General features: G+C 42.8%; 1 protein-coding gene across 19 annotated transcripts in view; it reads left to right on the top strand.

Annotated features, from left to right (window-relative positions):
• The first annotated feature begins 7,919 nt into the window (after positions 1-7,919).
• nfat5b (nuclear factor of activated T cells 5b) overlaps positions 7,920-16,324 on the top strand; it is a 102,305-nt gene continuing 93,900 nt past the window's right edge. For all 19 annotated transcript variants that reach the window (XM_073907515.1, XM_073907517.1, XM_073907516.1 and 16 more), the window contains exon 1: positions 7,920-8,215. Coding sequence is in view for 12 of the 19 variants with exons in the window: in XM_068222774.2 (XP_068078875.1) it covers positions 8,143-8,215 (73 nt within the window). In the remaining 7 variants the exon portion in view is untranslated. The remainder of the gene's footprint in view (positions 8,216-16,324) is intronic.

A 16,324-nucleotide genomic window follows, 5' to 3' on the forward strand; every position in this document is an offset into this window, starting at 1 on the left:
ATTATAGCCAACATAAAACAAATAAGACTAACTCCAGAAGAAAAAAATATTATCAGAATAAAAATTTTTTTTGCTCTGTTAAACATCATTTGGGAAATATTTAATAAAGAAAAAAAAATTAAAAGGTGGGCTAATAATTTTGACTTCAACTGTATATTAGATACCTTGAGTGTAATCACGAATATGCTATTAATCTCTTTTAGACACCAGATGGCACTGTTTATTTTATTTCTGAGATGGGGCTAAATGTTAAAATAAGGAAAGTTAAAATATTCTCTTTTCATCAAAATGTGTACTGCTTACTTTTTTTCTGAGACAAAATTATGACTATAATTGTTGTCATTTTTTATTTTGATTTGATTTATCACTATTGATAAAAAAGTCAATCTGTGCGAAAGTCGATACAAAAAATTCATTATAATAATTTTCATAATATTAAATGTCAAATATTAATTTACATCAGATGTCGTAATAGTTACAGCACATCCCTCTATATATTATTCATTCATTCATTTTTATTTTTTATTTTTTGGCTTAGTCCCTTTATTAATCAGGGGTCACCACAGCGGAATGAACCACATTAAAAACACAGTAAGAACATTATTTTTATTTATTGATGCAAATACATAGTAGTTAAGGCCACTTTAAATAAAGTGTGACCTGTATTGGGATAAAAAGGGGTCAACAATTGTGTACTCTGTTTGTAAACAGAAGGAAAATCATTTACACCGATCTTATGCAACATTATGAATCATCACAGAATGACCAAAATCTTTGGTCGGTGGATTGTAGGGTAATAAAGCACTTTATAAAGTTATAAATCTAGATCAGATAAAATCACACAAGGGAAAATTATTGCAGGAGTATAAAAACTAAATATAGAGAGAGATATTATTGACTATGGCAGCAGTGGTCAACCCTGTTCCTGGAGAGCCACCTTCCTGCAGATTTCAGTTGCTACTCATATCAAACACACCTGAACCAATTAATTAGGACCTGAACACCACGTGATAATTACAGGCAGGTGTGTTTGATATGGGTTGCAACTGAAATCTGCTGGAAGGTGGCTCTCCAGGAACAGGGTTGGCCACCCCTGGACTATGTCGACACAAGTGTGTGTTATTAATGGCAACAATCTGATCAGCTAATCTTGCTTTGCAGATTTAACAATAATTGATAATATGATCAATGCCTGTAAAAAGACGACCACTTACATTAAAAGACACCTATTATCACTTTTAAAAGGGGTTTAAACACAGTTGTGGGGTAACAGTGTGCAAATATTGTCAGCCTCTAAAGGTAAGAGTTAATTAATTTTACTTTTTAAAATTAATTTTACTTTTTATAATCACACTTCACATGTACATCTGCCTTTGTACATGTCATCAGAGATGAAAAGCCCCACTCATTAGTGACCACCTCTTTCTCATTACCATAAACAGCCCTAAGTGAGAAGCAGCCGTCCACCATTAGTGTTTTAGGATGCACAATTGAACACCGTCTACTTTAGCTGCGTCTCAATTGGCACACTATACACTATGCACTCATGCACTATGTACTTATGCACTAACACACTCAACAGCATAGTATATGACTGTAGTGTCGTCCTAAATGGAGCAATGTTTTTTTACTAAGCGGAAATTCAAACCGTTTCCCTGATGACGTTTGACAATTGCCAAATCAGTAAATTAAATGGCTAAACTATCAAAACTAATATATATAATTTACCTGCCATGAGTATAACCGCATTCACCATCGGAAGGCGCTATAATCCCTCTCGTAGGAGAATTTCGATTTCAACATCCAAAACAAATAAAGTTATCCAACATGTGTGCTCGATAGCTCCGCCCCTTCTGCCACGTGAGCGAACCTGAGGTCGTTAAGTGCGTGAAGTGTCCATCATTACACACTTCATTTTACTGGCTGAATGAGTGCATCATCCGGGTAATCAAAGTGCACTTATGATTTTTAGAGTTTTCAGTGTGAACACACTACTTACACTATTCATACTACAAAATGGCGTAGAATAGTGCATAAGTATGCGATTTGGGACGCAGCTAACGATTAACTTCATTTTTGAAAGTTTTTTTACAGAGATAATGTTAGAACCATTTTGAATCTGAAGCGTATGCATTTGTAGCTCCACCCTATTTGTAAAAAAGCTGTGCAGAATTTGAATTTAAAGCGACAGTCACCAAAATGGCACAGTTTAGATCAAAGCCTAAAAGGGGCAGATTTAAAGGGTTATAAATAAATATGTGTGTGGTATTTTGAGCTGAAAATTCACATACACACTGAAGGGACATCAAGGACTTATTTAACATATTTTAAAAGGGGGCATAATAGGCTACCTTTAAAATAAAAATATAAAAAAATTAAAGTTAAAGTATCTCAGTTCATTTTACCTCCTTACTAGTCAAATTTCGTATTTGAATGAACTTTCTGAGTTTATTTCTGAATGGCGCGCAACCCTGATATGAACACCCATTGTGTGCGGAGGACAATAGTGGATCTGCTGAACATGAATCATGTGTCAAGCTGCCAAATGTTGTGTCAAACTTTCCTCACAGCCTGCGTTGTCTGCAGACAATAATGGTTTGATTTTTCACGAGACCGTGATGGCATGACAACAATGATTGGGCGCTTTGTTAAACACAAACATGCAGGTTTGTATCCTAAGAAACACTAATTCAGTCCACTATTAATATGTTTTAGAATTAAAAAATAACATACTAATATTAAAACAAGGCAGCATGGTGGCTCAGTGGTTAGCACTGTCACCTCACAGCAAGAAGGTCGCTGGTTCGAGTCCCGACTGGGTCAGCATTTCAGTGTTCACCCTGTGTTGACGTGGGTTTCCTTTGGGTGCTCCAGTTTTCCCCACAATCTAAAGACATGTGCTTTAGGTGAACTGATGAACTAAATTGTCCGTAGACTGTGAAAGAGTGTGTATGGGTGTTTCCCAGTACTGGGTTGCAGCTGGAATGGCATCCTCTGTCAGTTCATTCCGCTCTGGTGCTGTGATGAATAAAGGGACTAAGCTGAAGGAAAATAAATGGATGAATATTATGAAACATTATTAATATACAAAACTTTCTGTTCATCAAACAATCATGAAAAGTAAACTGCATCAGTTTTCACACAAAAGAAAAAAAAACTTGAATATGACTGAGAAATAATAACAGTCAGGCTTGTGAAAGGGGTGGTTCTTTTTTCTCAAAAAGTGGACATTTTAAGCATTATTTTAGCTAAAGTAGATTGTCGGATGGTCATCATAACCAAAAAAAAGTTTATTTGAAAATTTATGGATAACAATAGCCAAAATAGTATTCAAATAAATTTTATTATGGGTTGCTTTTGGTGCTTCATACCTTTTCATTGGTCATTTTTTGTTTCAAATACAGGGTCCAAGATTTAGAATACAACTTACTTGTGAAATGTTCTCTCAATTAAAAAAAAAGAAAAAAAATAATAATAAATTAAAATAAAAAAAATGCTTGTTGCCCACCCTTCAGAGAAAAATTGAAAATACGGGAGAAATAATGGAAAATACCTTAAATAAGGGAGTCTCCCCGGAAAAACTTGAGGGTTGACAGGTATGGCTGGATGTTGAACTCATGATAAATAATAGTTTGCATTGGCCAAAACTGATTAGCTGAAGTCACACTGAAGCAACAGCCAACAGAGGATTCTGCTTGGTGTTAAAACATTTTTCGATGGGTTACTTTCACTATTTATGATGGTGTAGCAGTCAAAATAAGACAAATGAGCTCATGCATGGGACAAATTCTGGACGTTTATCAGCGAAGGGTGGGTCATAGTGGGTCATGAGCAATAGATTAATTTTACATTGATTTCTATAAGAAAATATTAATGAAAAAAACCAGCTTTGAACTGCAAGAATAAATGAAATTTTAAAATATTTACAAATACTAATGACCATATTTCTGACTTGATAGTCATTCGTTCATTTTTTATTCAGCTTAGTCCCTTTATTAACAGTGGAATGAACCACCAACTTATCCAGCATTTGTTTTACGCAGCGGATGCCCTTCCAGCGGCAACCTATCACTGGTGAAACACCCATAAACACTCATACACTACGGCTAATTTAGCTTACCCAATTCTACTATAGCGCATGTGTTTGGACATGTGGGGGAAACCGAAGCACCTGGACGAAACCCAGGCCAACATGGGGAAAACATGCAAAAACTTCACATAGAAATGCCAACTGACCCAGCCGAGGCTTGAACCTGCGAATTTCTTTCTGTGAGGCGTCAGCGCTACCCACTGTGCCACCGTGCCGCCACCTATAACAAACATGAATTGTTATATTGTCTTGTAAGTATTAAACCATACCTGCATGCTAACAGGATTCTTGACAACAAACAAGGAATATCTCTTGAAATTATACATTTCTTAATGTAAATATTTGCAAGCAATTGCAATACATAAATAAAAGTTATTATGAAAAGAGCCAAATCAAATCAAATCATTTTTATTGTCACATCATCCGCAGCACATGATGAGTGAAAAGCTTAGGCGCTGACTCCAGACAGTACAAAATACAAACAGTGCAAAATACAACAGCATAAAAAAAACAGGACAATGTGAAATTGACAGTGATATCTACAATGAATAGGTGTCCACATAGTTGTAGACAGTATTGTTTCAAGTATGGATTGGTTAAAGTGCAGTGGATGCTACATATCGATGGTGTGCAGTTCATCAGCCTGATAGTCTGAGGGAAGAAACTTTCCTTCAGCCGGCTAGTGCGTGACCGGATGCTGCGGAACCGTCTGCCGTTAAACAAAACAATATTTCCATATACTGTAGAAGTTAAGTGAGGGAGAGATCGTCACTAATGGGCGGAGCTTTCTCCCTCTGATAACACGTACAAAGGGAGAATGTCAATCAAAGTGTTTCTGCAGACTGCTTTTTATTTATTCATTTATTTTTCCCAACTTTTTTCATAGAAATGTTTAAAAAATGTACAAATATCACACATTTTAGAATATTGTTGTACATTTTGACAAACACTCTCAGAAATAAAGGTACGAGAGTTGTCACTGGGGTGGCACCTTTTCAAAAGGTACACATTTGTACTTGAAGGGTCCATATTAGTACCTCAAAAGTATATATTAAAACCTACAAATTTTAAGAGGAACACTTTTGTACTTTTTAGGTACTAATAAGTATTCTTGAGGTATTAATATGAACCTTTTAGGTATAAATTTGTACCTTTTGAAAAGGTAGCACCCCAGTGACTCTCGTACCTTTATTTCTGAGAGTGTAGAGAGAGAAGTAAGGATCTAAATGATTGTGACAATTATTGACCTCCAGATATATTTATGTATTTTAAAAAAATAGAAAAAAAAAAAACAACCAACCAACACCAAACTGAAGGCCTGGTCATGATGTCAGATAAGTTGTCACTCAGCAGTGAAAAATGTAAAATTGAACTATCATCCAGTATGCACGGAGTATACATTTCCATATTTTCAAAGAGAGAGGCCAAATTTTAGAAAAGTGTTTGGAAGAACCTTTTAGACAGTGTCTAATTTGTTCCAGTTTTATGAAGTGAAAATCGTCATTAATCCACATGGAGTGAGTAGGTGGACCGGATGACTTCCACTGTAGTAGAAGAATACGGCGTCTGGCCAGGAGGGACACAAAAGCCACAAAAAGCCTGCTTTGTATCATAAGCAGTGAACTGAACAGTGCTGTTGTAGATACAGGTTTAATTGCTTGCTTTGTTTATGAAGTGTGATTATAAAAAGTAAGTTAATTAGTTGGCTATAGTCACTTAGTGTTGCCCCAAAAAAATTGTTTAAACCACTTATAAATGCGATAGTAGGTGCCCTTTAAAGTAAATGGTCATTGAATGTCTTTTTACAGTTACTAAATTGATCACATTTGTATTAATTATTAAATCAGCAGAGCAAGTTGATAAGTTTCCATTAATAATTAGTGGTGGAAAAAGTACTGAAAAAACCACACTCAAGTAAAAGTATCATTACTTGCCTTAAATGTAGTGAAAGTAGAGTAATAGTATCTGTTGTAAATATTACTCAAAGTATGAGTAAACAGTAGACCTTTCAAAAGTACTCAAGAGTTGTGAGTTATTACACTGTGAAAAGCTGATGATTTACATGTAATATGTGCGTGTGTGTGTGTGTAAACGTAAAATTCTGTAGTGCATCTATTGCCCAGCAGGACACACATAAGACGTTAATATTTGGTTAGATTTAGGTTGTATTGTCAGATGACCAAAATTCAATGTCTAGCCAGCATCTAAGCACAACCTTATTTTGATGTCAAAATCAGCATTAAATGAAATTGACATTTGATTGATTTTAGGTTGTGTTAGAAAGTGACCAAAATCCAAAGTCGAGTAAACATCTTAAAACAACGTCATATTGACGTCATATACTGACATTTATTCATCAGGTAGGGCGACCAAAATCCAACATCTGATAGATGGCATAGTGGTAACATCCACACAACGTCAAGCTGTAACATAATTAGATGTTGATATTTGGTTTGTTTTAAGTTGGACGTTGGACATTGATGTCAGCCTGACTTTGGGTTCTGACGTCAATTCGGTCATCATAGAGTTAACACCCATCATCTTCTTATCAGTGACATGCATCTAAACAGTCTCTGGGTGAAAGCGTGTAAAGATTTTTGACATCTTCTTGGACACTTTTAATGCTTTCAAACAGTTTGTTGCGATCATAAATCGCCCATGTCTTGAGGTAGTTCAATATGATGCGATTTACTTTCTATGTGCGATTTGATTGGACAGGAATCACAGGATTGATTTTTCAAATCCCCATAGACAAGAAAAAATAAAGTAGTGATGCAGGCTGAAGGAGTAAAAGTACGAATACTGCAGTAAAAATGTACTCAAGGGAAAGTAAAAGTACACGACAATTATCAGGATAATTCCTGAGAAAAAACTACTCAATTACAGTAATTTGAGTATTTGTAACATGTTACTTTACACCACTGTTAATAAAACACACTTGTGTTGCCATTCATCAATAATAGGTCTCTCTATATATAGTTTTTACAGCCTTGCTATAATTTTAGCTTGTGAGATTTTATCTGATCTAGATTTATAACTTTATAAAATCCCCCCAAACCCCCCTGTAATTCGCACCCAGGTTAAATTCACAAATAAGAAACCTAATTTTATGGTTTTGTTGACTGAAATGTGCTTATAAATTACCAATATCGGAGACTCTTTATACAAGAAAGCCCTTCGTACATAAAAAATGTGCAATTTTGTAATGTATTTAATTCATTTTTATATTTGTACATTTGTATAATTTGTTTATACGTTTACCTGGCATTTATATTTTTGGTCTTACTGTTATTCGTATTCTTTAAATAAGCTAATAATCACAAATCCATAAGAAGCTTGGAAAAAAGGAGCAGCTGGTTGATGTTCATGTTAGGTCATAAGGAACTTTTTGGCGCAGAAAAAAATTGTCAAAGGAGCCAAAATTATTTCCATTATCCAAAACTAAAGGTATTTTGATGGTCCCTTTAACACATTTTGTTGAATTCAAGTACACTGCATGCCAACTAGTTTTCTCATTAGATTATAAGTAGACTTTTAGGTAGGGGTTAGTGTAAGTTGACATGTACTTGCATACAGTCAGTTAAATGTCTGTTGAAGGAGCAGTATCGGCCGATATTAAGCAGACATAATACTTAAATGTGCCAAATGTGCACTAGGGACCATCAAAATAAAGACTTACCGAACTTAACGTAGGCTATTTGTTCAATATTCATACATAACAGGCAGGTAAAGAGATCTGCGTTTGATGTGATTAAGCTCGGTGTGTTTTGCTCGTGAAGTGATGACGCGTGGAGTGGGCGGGGCCGCGGAGGAAACAGACAAACTAAACAGAGTCGTGCTGGCTGACTGTATACACACACGCACACATTACGAAGAGCGCCGAACGACACAAACAAACACTTTATTTATGATTCTCAGAAGTGTCACTGCCTGCCTTTCCTCTACATGGCTTTTGTTTTGTTTGGTGTTTCGAGCTGGACGATGGCAGTTTGTTAGGAGCTGCGGTTGAAGAGAAAATCTGTCATTTTTCGTGACGGGTCGGAGGCACTGCGATGCCCTCTGATTTCACATCGCTTTTTAGCGCGGATATCGACCTCGATTCGCCCAAGTCACTCTACTCCAAAGGTAACCCACTTTTTGTTCACTTTCAAGACTCATACTTAAACTGTGTGCGCGCGCAGGCTGTGTTTCAAATCCTAGTGCGCTTCCTACCTAGACAGCATCACGCCCACTTTCCGAGTCAGCTCAGTCACCTAAGTAGTGTGCTCACTGGGAGTTTGAACAGCTAGTGTGTGTCGGTGCACTGTCAAGCAGTTTTGTTGTTAGTTTATAATAGTGTCCATGTGACAAGCGGTTAAATGGTGATCAAATAAGTGATCTTGTGTTTGTGTTGATATACAAACACATTGCATGAGTGTTTGCTTGAGGGGGCGGGGTGTGTAGTAACTTGCATCAGCATATCACTCTCAATTTGGTTTATAAATATCTGTAATGGAGTAAATGAATGAATGAATGAATGAATGAGTAATATTGAAGTTCATCAGACATGGTTAATAGACTATGGAGTCAGATTATTCTCAAAATAACATACAAAATAAAAATTGTAAACTCAAAACATGATTCATGAATACACACATTCAGTTTGGAAACTAAAAACACAATTCAAAAATACACAAATCCAAATATTTATGCAATTTACTTGTGAATTCACAAATTGTGTTTTGTATTAATGAAATGTTTTTTGCATTTGTGAATTGTGTTTTGAATTTACAAATCAGGTTTTGTACATGTGAATTGTGGAGTGGATGTATGAATTCTATTTTGTAAATGTGTTATTTTTAAGACACATCTGGCTCCATAATAGACCTCTTGATCGAGTTTGACAATGAACCTATCTGAAAACACTTTGTGATAAAGAAATAATAATTATGCAGGGTTCAACGCTAAGGATTTTTTGTACTGGTCTGATCGGGCCAGTGGTTCAGATTTTTACCTGCCCTGCCAAAATTTTCAATGGCCCCACCAAAAAAAAAGGAACTTAATAGCTATATTTTAGCCGCGTATTTTAAATAATGTGTCAAAAATAAAGTTTGTGAATCTACAATTTTAATACTTAAAAAAAAAGTATTAAAGTGTTATGCAAACAAAAAGATTAGTATGGAAAATGTAGAGGTATTTTATTACAGTTCGAAATTATTTAACAAAAGGTGGGCTGACTTGTTAATCTGACGGCAAACTGTGCAAAACATCACTTCATTTTTTTTGTCACGTTGTTCACATGTAAATGTCTGCTTCCAAAACATTAGAAACAGACATTTTCTTTTAGCATTATATTTTGATGTTGCCGCCATGTTGCTGTTTCTTCCCTGTTCTGGTTGTTACCAGGTTATGGAAACAAATTGCATGCTCAAAATATCAAATCAGATAAGAGGAACCTTAAAGCAATATGGTGTTTACTACATCACAGACAAGGTAGTGTTTGAAGACTTAAAAGCACAAACTTAAAATGCACGCAATTGACAAATAGCAGACAAATTGAATGTTAGTGACAAGGCAGCACTGTCCCAATCGGGCCAGTAATGATCCTGTCTACTGTCCCAATTGTCTCTCACGCTGGCCCTGGGCCACCGGGCAGTCCTTATTGTTGAGCCCTGTTATGCATAATATATTGCCAGAAAAGAAAAAGAAGCAGCTTTAAACCAGCACATTTCAACCCTTGGTTTTGTTTAATTGTCCTCAAATGCTTTCTACGTGGTTTTTGTTCATGCTCTGTCTCGTTTGGTTATATGGAAATTGACTCTTCGTGGAAACTCTCATCATGGGTTGCACAGAGGTTTAGACAGTGATTGAAAGCAAAATAGAGGTCTAAAATGAGTGATCATTACATCTCTTGGAGAGAAAGCCAATGGTAATGTCAGTAATATTTAAGTTTGTATAAATGTATATAGTGTTTTTATACATTTTATTAAAAAGACATATATATAACAATATATAAACAATTTCTGTTTAACAGAGAGATTTTTTTCAACACATTTCTAAACATAATAGTTTTAATAACTCATTTCTAATAACTGATTTATTTTATTTTTGCCATGATGACAGTAAATAATATTTCACTAGGTATTTTTCAAGACACTTCTATACAGCTTAAAGTGACATTTGAAGGCTTAACTAGGTTAATTAGGTTAACAAGGCAGGTTAGGGTAATTAGGCAAGTTATTGAATTTAACTTGGGGTTAGGGTAGGGTAATTAGGCAAGTTATTAAAAATTGCTAATAATAGGGGCTAATAAAATTGTTCTTAAAATGATGTTTAAAAAATGTATTAACTGCTTTTATTCTAGCCAAAATAAAACAAATAAGACTTTCTCCAGAAGAAAAAATATTATCAGACATACTGTTAAAATTTCTTTGCTCTGTTAAACAATCAGTCAGTGAAATGGAATAAACACAACACATTTAATTTAAATATTTTCCCCAGCATTTTTTAAACCAGGCAACACAAAGATGCCAAAACTAGCACTGCACACCGGAGGTACTTTTATTGTTATGCTTCAGTTTGTGAGCCTGGTGGCTCAGTGCTTAGTGTCACCTCACAGCAAGAAGGTCACTGGTTCTAGGCCCAGCCGGGTCAGTTGGCATTTCTGTGTGGAGTATGCATGTCCTGTTGGAGTGGGTTTCCTCCGGGTGCTCCGGTTGCCCCCACAGTCCAGAGACATGCACTATAGGTAAATTGAATAAGCTAAATTGGCCGTAGTGTATGAGTGTGTATGGATATTTCCCAGTGCTGGGTTGCAGCTGGAAAAAGCATCCGCTGTGTAAAACATATGCTGGATAAGTTGGCGGTTCATTCTGCTGTGGCAACCTCTGATGAATAAAGGCCTTAAGCCGAAGGAAAATGAATGGATGAATGCATGAATGAATGAGTTTGCGAGCCGCATAACTTCCATGTATTTGTTATAATTTTTGCCCCATAACCAGTTGTTTCCAAGTTAGTCATTATCATTAAATCATCTTTGCAAAGAGGGCTTAAAAATCAAGCAGAGCTCCTCTGCAATGTCTTATGTAGCTTTAAATTGCGCAAGCTCTTTTTACAGCACTTTTACAGATCCAGGATCTGCCAAATCATGTTAGATCATTTAAGTAAGGTACTAAGAACGGACCCCTGGTCTGCATAACATTTAAACCAAATGCTTTTTGGAAAATGTGCAGTTCTGAGAACGTTCGAGGTTACAGAAGTAACCCTTCGTTCCCCGAGGAGGGGAACGGAAGTGCCATGAATGGGAGGATTCGGATCAGAAGCCGCTTATCTGGAGAGTATTGAACGGGCCAATGAATGAAATTAATTGGCAGCGTAAGCTTGCGCAGGTGTGCGACATCTGCAATTATCTCAGCATATAAGCACACCTGAAGCCAGCAGACGCCATCCTTTTAAGCTGAAGAGACTTTCAAACAGCTAAGGGACAGTCATTATGGCGACGGAATATGGCACTTCCGTTCCCCTCCTCGGGGAACGAAGGGTTACTTCTGTAACCTCGAACGTTCCCCTTCGGTTGGGGAACTTCAGTGCCATGAATGGGAGAATATGGAAAGCGCCATAATGACTGCACCTTACCAACACCCCCGATGAGGAGATAGTCAAGCAAGCGTGACGCACCCACATCATGGGGGGCGCGGTCCTCCAACGTGTCCCTGGCCCTAATTTATCCTACTTCAACAGAAGTTTTACGGATTTAGATATATTTTTTGGGAAGTCGTGAGCGTCTAGATAATTCTAGGAATACGACAGTACGCTGGGAAGCGTGCAATCCCGATAGGGAGGACGCTGCGGAGGCCATCCGTTACCCAAGGGGGGGATAGATGGCAGAATTTACCTATGGACTAGCCCTAAAAAGGGGGAGTACGCATAGCAAAAGAGTGGTTAGCGGAGAGGGAAGACACGGGTCCACCCAGGGGGGGGACTTAACCGTGGCGGAATAAGCATATGGGATCGCCTAGTGGGGATCACGCATAGCAGGCACCTATACCCAAAACGCGGGCTGACCAGCGGGCAGACCTACAACGTAGTGGGCCAGCAAGTGACTCCTCCGCTGAGTCAGTGCTGGGGGCCACGGAGGAATCTGCAGGGCTCACCTGACGGGGAACTTTACTGACAGATAAAAAAGGCGCACGTACCTCCGTGTTAGGGAGAATGGCGCCGCAAGCGTGTTTCAACACCCTACCGAGTTGTCTCCTCAATCACCAAAGGGTTACCTAATACCCTTGAGGAAACCGGCTCCACTCGCAGATTGTAAAACCTTGCAAATGTGTTGGGTGTCGCCCAGCCCGCAGCTCTACAGATGTCTGTTAGAGAGGCGCCGCGTGCACGCGCCCAAGAGGATGCAACGCTCCGAGTGGAGTGTGCACGAACTCCCGGGGGACACGGCTGACCTCGACTCGAATAAGCGAGTGAAATGGCATCCACAATCCAGTGGGATAATCTTTGTTTTGATACGGCACTTCCCTGCTGCCGACCGCCATAACAGACAAAGAGCTGCTCAGATGATCTAAAATTCTGAGTACGGTCCACATAAATGCGCAGAGCGCGAACTGGACAAATTAAAGAAAGGGCTGGGTCTGCCTCCTCCGGGGGCAGCGCTTGCAGGTTCACTACCTGATCTCTAAAGGGGGTGGTAGGAACCTTGGGCACATAACCGGGGCGGGGTCTCAGGATGACGTGAGAGTAATCCGGCCCGAATTCCAGGCACGAGTCACTGACCGAAAATGCCTCCAGGTCCCCGACCCTCTTGATGGAGGCCAACGCAACCAGCAGAGCTGTCTTCAGGGACAGAAATCTTAGAGATACTGATTCGAGTGGCTCAAAGGGATCGGATCGCAGACTCGTGAGAACGAGGGCGAGATCCCAAGAGGGCATGAGAGGGGGGCGAGATGGATTAATTCGCCTAGCACCCCTAAGGAACTGGATGACCAGGTTATGCTTTCCCACGGTGCCGCCAGCTACCGCGCTATGATAAGCGGAGATGGCGGCCACGTAAACCTTGAGAGTGGAGGGCGACAGCCTGCTGTCCAACTTCTCTTGAAGGAAAGAGAGCACAACACTAATCTGGCAATTTCGGGGGTCTTCTCTGCGAGAGACGCACCATTCCGTGAATAGACTCCACTTCAGGGCGTAGGCGCGCCTCGTGGAGGGGGCTCTAGCCTGAGTGATGGTATTAACCACCGCAGTCGGTAGGTTACCTAAGTCTTCCTCGCGTCTAGGGACCACACGTGGAGGTTCCAAAGATCGGGGCGAGGGTGCCAGATGGTGCCCTGTCCCTGAGAGAGTAGGTCCTCTCTCAAAGGGATCCGCCAGGGGAGGGCCGTCGCGAGGAGTGAGAGCTCTGATATCCAGGTCCGGTTGGGCCAAAGGGGCGCAACTAGCAGAACCTGTTCCTCGTCCTCCCTGACCTTGCACAGAAACTGCGCGAGCAGGCTCACTGGGGGAAACGCATACTTGCGCATGCCCCGAGGCCAGCTGTGGGCCAGTGCATCCGTGCCGAGAGAGCCCTCGGTCAGGGAAAAAAACAACTGGCAGTGAGCGTTCTCGGGGGAAGCAAACAGATCGATCTGGGCCTCCCCGAATCGCGCCCATATCAGCTGAACAGACTCGGGGTGGAGTCTCCATTCTCCAGGGCGTAACAGCTGTCGTGAGAGCGCATCGGCTGCACAATTGAGCGTGCCTGGGACGTGAATGGCGCGCAGCGATTTCAGCCGCGGGTGACTCCAGAGGAGCAGACGGCGGGCGAGCTGAGACATGCGGCGAGAGCGCATACCCCCCATGCGGTTGATATACGCCGCCGCCGCCATACTGTCCGTCCTGACCAGCACGTGTTGCCGCTCCAGCACCGGTAAAAAGCGGTGGAGAGCGAGGAACACTGCCAACAGCTCTAGGCGATTGATATGCCAATGCAGCTGGGCACCCTTCCAAAGGCCCGCAGCCGCATGCCCGCGGCACACGGCCCCCCAACCCGTGTTGGAAGCGTCTGTTGAAACAACAACATGGCTGGACGCCTGTCCTAGAGGCACACCGGCCTGTAGGAACGAGGGGTCGTTCCAAGGGCTGAGGGCGCGGCGACACAGCGCAGTAACCGAGACCCGGTGTGTGCCCGCGTGCCATGCGCGTCTGGGGACCCGATCGTGAAGCCAGTGCTGAAGTGGTCTCATATGGAGCAACCCGAGCGGCGTGACGGCGGCTGCGGATGCCATATGCCCCAGGAGCCTCTGAAAGAACTTCAGTGGGACCACTAGTTTGCTGTCGAGCTCCCTCAGACAGTTCAGCAACAGGCGAGCGCGTTCCTCGGAGAGGTGCGCTACCATGGTGATCGAGTCCAGCTCCATCCCGAGAAAAGAAATCCTCTGCACGGGGGCGAGTTTGCTCTTTTCTCGGTTGACCTGAAGCCCCAGTAGGCGGAGATGCCGAAGCACCTTGTCCCTGTGCATAATCGATTGCTCCCGCGAGTGGGCTAAAATCAGCCAGTCGTCGAGATAATTGAGTATGCGAATGCCCGCGAGCCGAAGGGGCGCTAGGGCACCCTCCGCGAGTTTGGTGAAGACCCGCGGAGACAGAGAGAGCCCGAAGGGGAGGACCTTGTACTGCCACGCTCGACCCTCGAACGCAAACCGCAGAAATTGGCGGTGGCGTGGAAGAATGGAGACATGGAAATACGCGTCCTTCAGGTCTATGGCTGCAAACCAATCCCGAGGACGAACGCATTGGAGAATGCGCCTCTGCGTGAGCATTCTGAACGGCAGCTTGTGCAGACAGCGGTTCAAAACGCGCAGATCTAGGATTGGCCGTGACCCACCGCTCTTTTTGGGTACGATGAAGTATGGGCTGTAAAACCCACTCTCCATCTCGGCTGGAGGAACCGGCTCGATTGCACCCTTCGCCAGGAGGGCAGCAATCTCCTCTCGCAAGACAGGGGCGGACAGGGGGTTGACCCTGGAGAAATACACGCCCGTAAACTTGGGGGGCCGTTTCGCGAACTGAATCGCGTAACCGAGTCTGATTGTGCGTATGAGCCACCGCGAGGGGCTGGCCCGCGCTAACCAGGCAGGCAGAGCCCTCGCTAATGGAGTCATCGCTACAATCGCTGACGTACCAGCGGTGGGGCAGCGCGGAGTGGGTGTGCTGATCCGGGAAGCACGAGGGTCCCGCGGAAGAGCTGGAGGAGAGCGATTCGCTCTGGCTCCGCACCCTGACTCCGGAGAGGGGGCTGGAGGGCTGAGGAAAGGGAGACCGTCCCCCCAGCGCTCGTGAGCCACTGGCGAAGCACGTAGAGTCTGCGAGCCGGAAGGCAGCACGTCCCGGACTGGCAGAACTCGTGCAGTCACATCCGGGGAAGGGAAAAAGTGCTCTTTTACTGATGTTTTGGTGGCACTGAAAAGTACCGTTGTTATCGGGGCCCCGCCCTCCAGCGGGGAAAGAGCAAGTTTCCTCTTCTCCGGATGGCCTGTCTCAGGGACGCTTCGCGGTCCGTTTACCGGACTTAACGGCGCCCTGGGCAGGAGGGGCTGCCTGCTTTCGAGGTGAACGCCGCGCCCGCTTGGCCGGAGGCGCAGGCGGGGGCGGGGCAGCACTCGTTGGCGGGCGCCCTCGGCGAGGAACAGCGGAGGTGGATGGCTCGGCGGGCGGAGCGGGCTTACGGCCACGCCGATAGATGACATTGCCCATCGCATCCGACTGCTCTTTCACCGCCTTGAATTCCTGGGTGAATTCACCGACGGTGTCGCCGAACAGGCCAGCCTGGGATATGGGCGAGTCAAGAAAGCGAACTTTGTCAACGTCGCGCATATCGGCCAGGTTTAGCCAGAGGTGGCGTTCCTGAACCACAAGTGTGGACATCGTCCTCCCCAGCGCACACGCGGCGGACTTAGTAGTCCGAAGAGCATAGTCGGTCGCGGTGCGCAGCTCATGTAATAAGCTTGGGTTGGACCCGCCCTCGTGCAGCTCGGCCAGCGCCTGCGCTTGGTAGCGCTGGTAGGTGGCCATCGCGTGCAAAGCAGAAGCAGCCTGGCCCGCAGCCTTATAAGCTCTGGCTCCGAGGGAGGCAGACAACCTACAGGCTTTGGACGGGAGGCGGGGCAAACCCCGCCACGTAGAGGCGCCGCGCGGACAAAGATTGACCGCGATAGCGCGCTCCACTGACGGGATCGCCTCATACCCCCTGGCAGCTCCGCCGTCAAGGGCGGTGAG

Source organism: Danio rerio, chromosome 7 (assembly GCF_049306965.1).
Source record: "Danio rerio strain Tuebingen ecotype United States chromosome 7, GRCz12tu, whole genome shotgun sequence".
Classification (NCBI taxonomy): domain Eukaryota; kingdom Metazoa; phylum Chordata; class Actinopteri; order Cypriniformes; family Danionidae; genus Danio; species Danio rerio.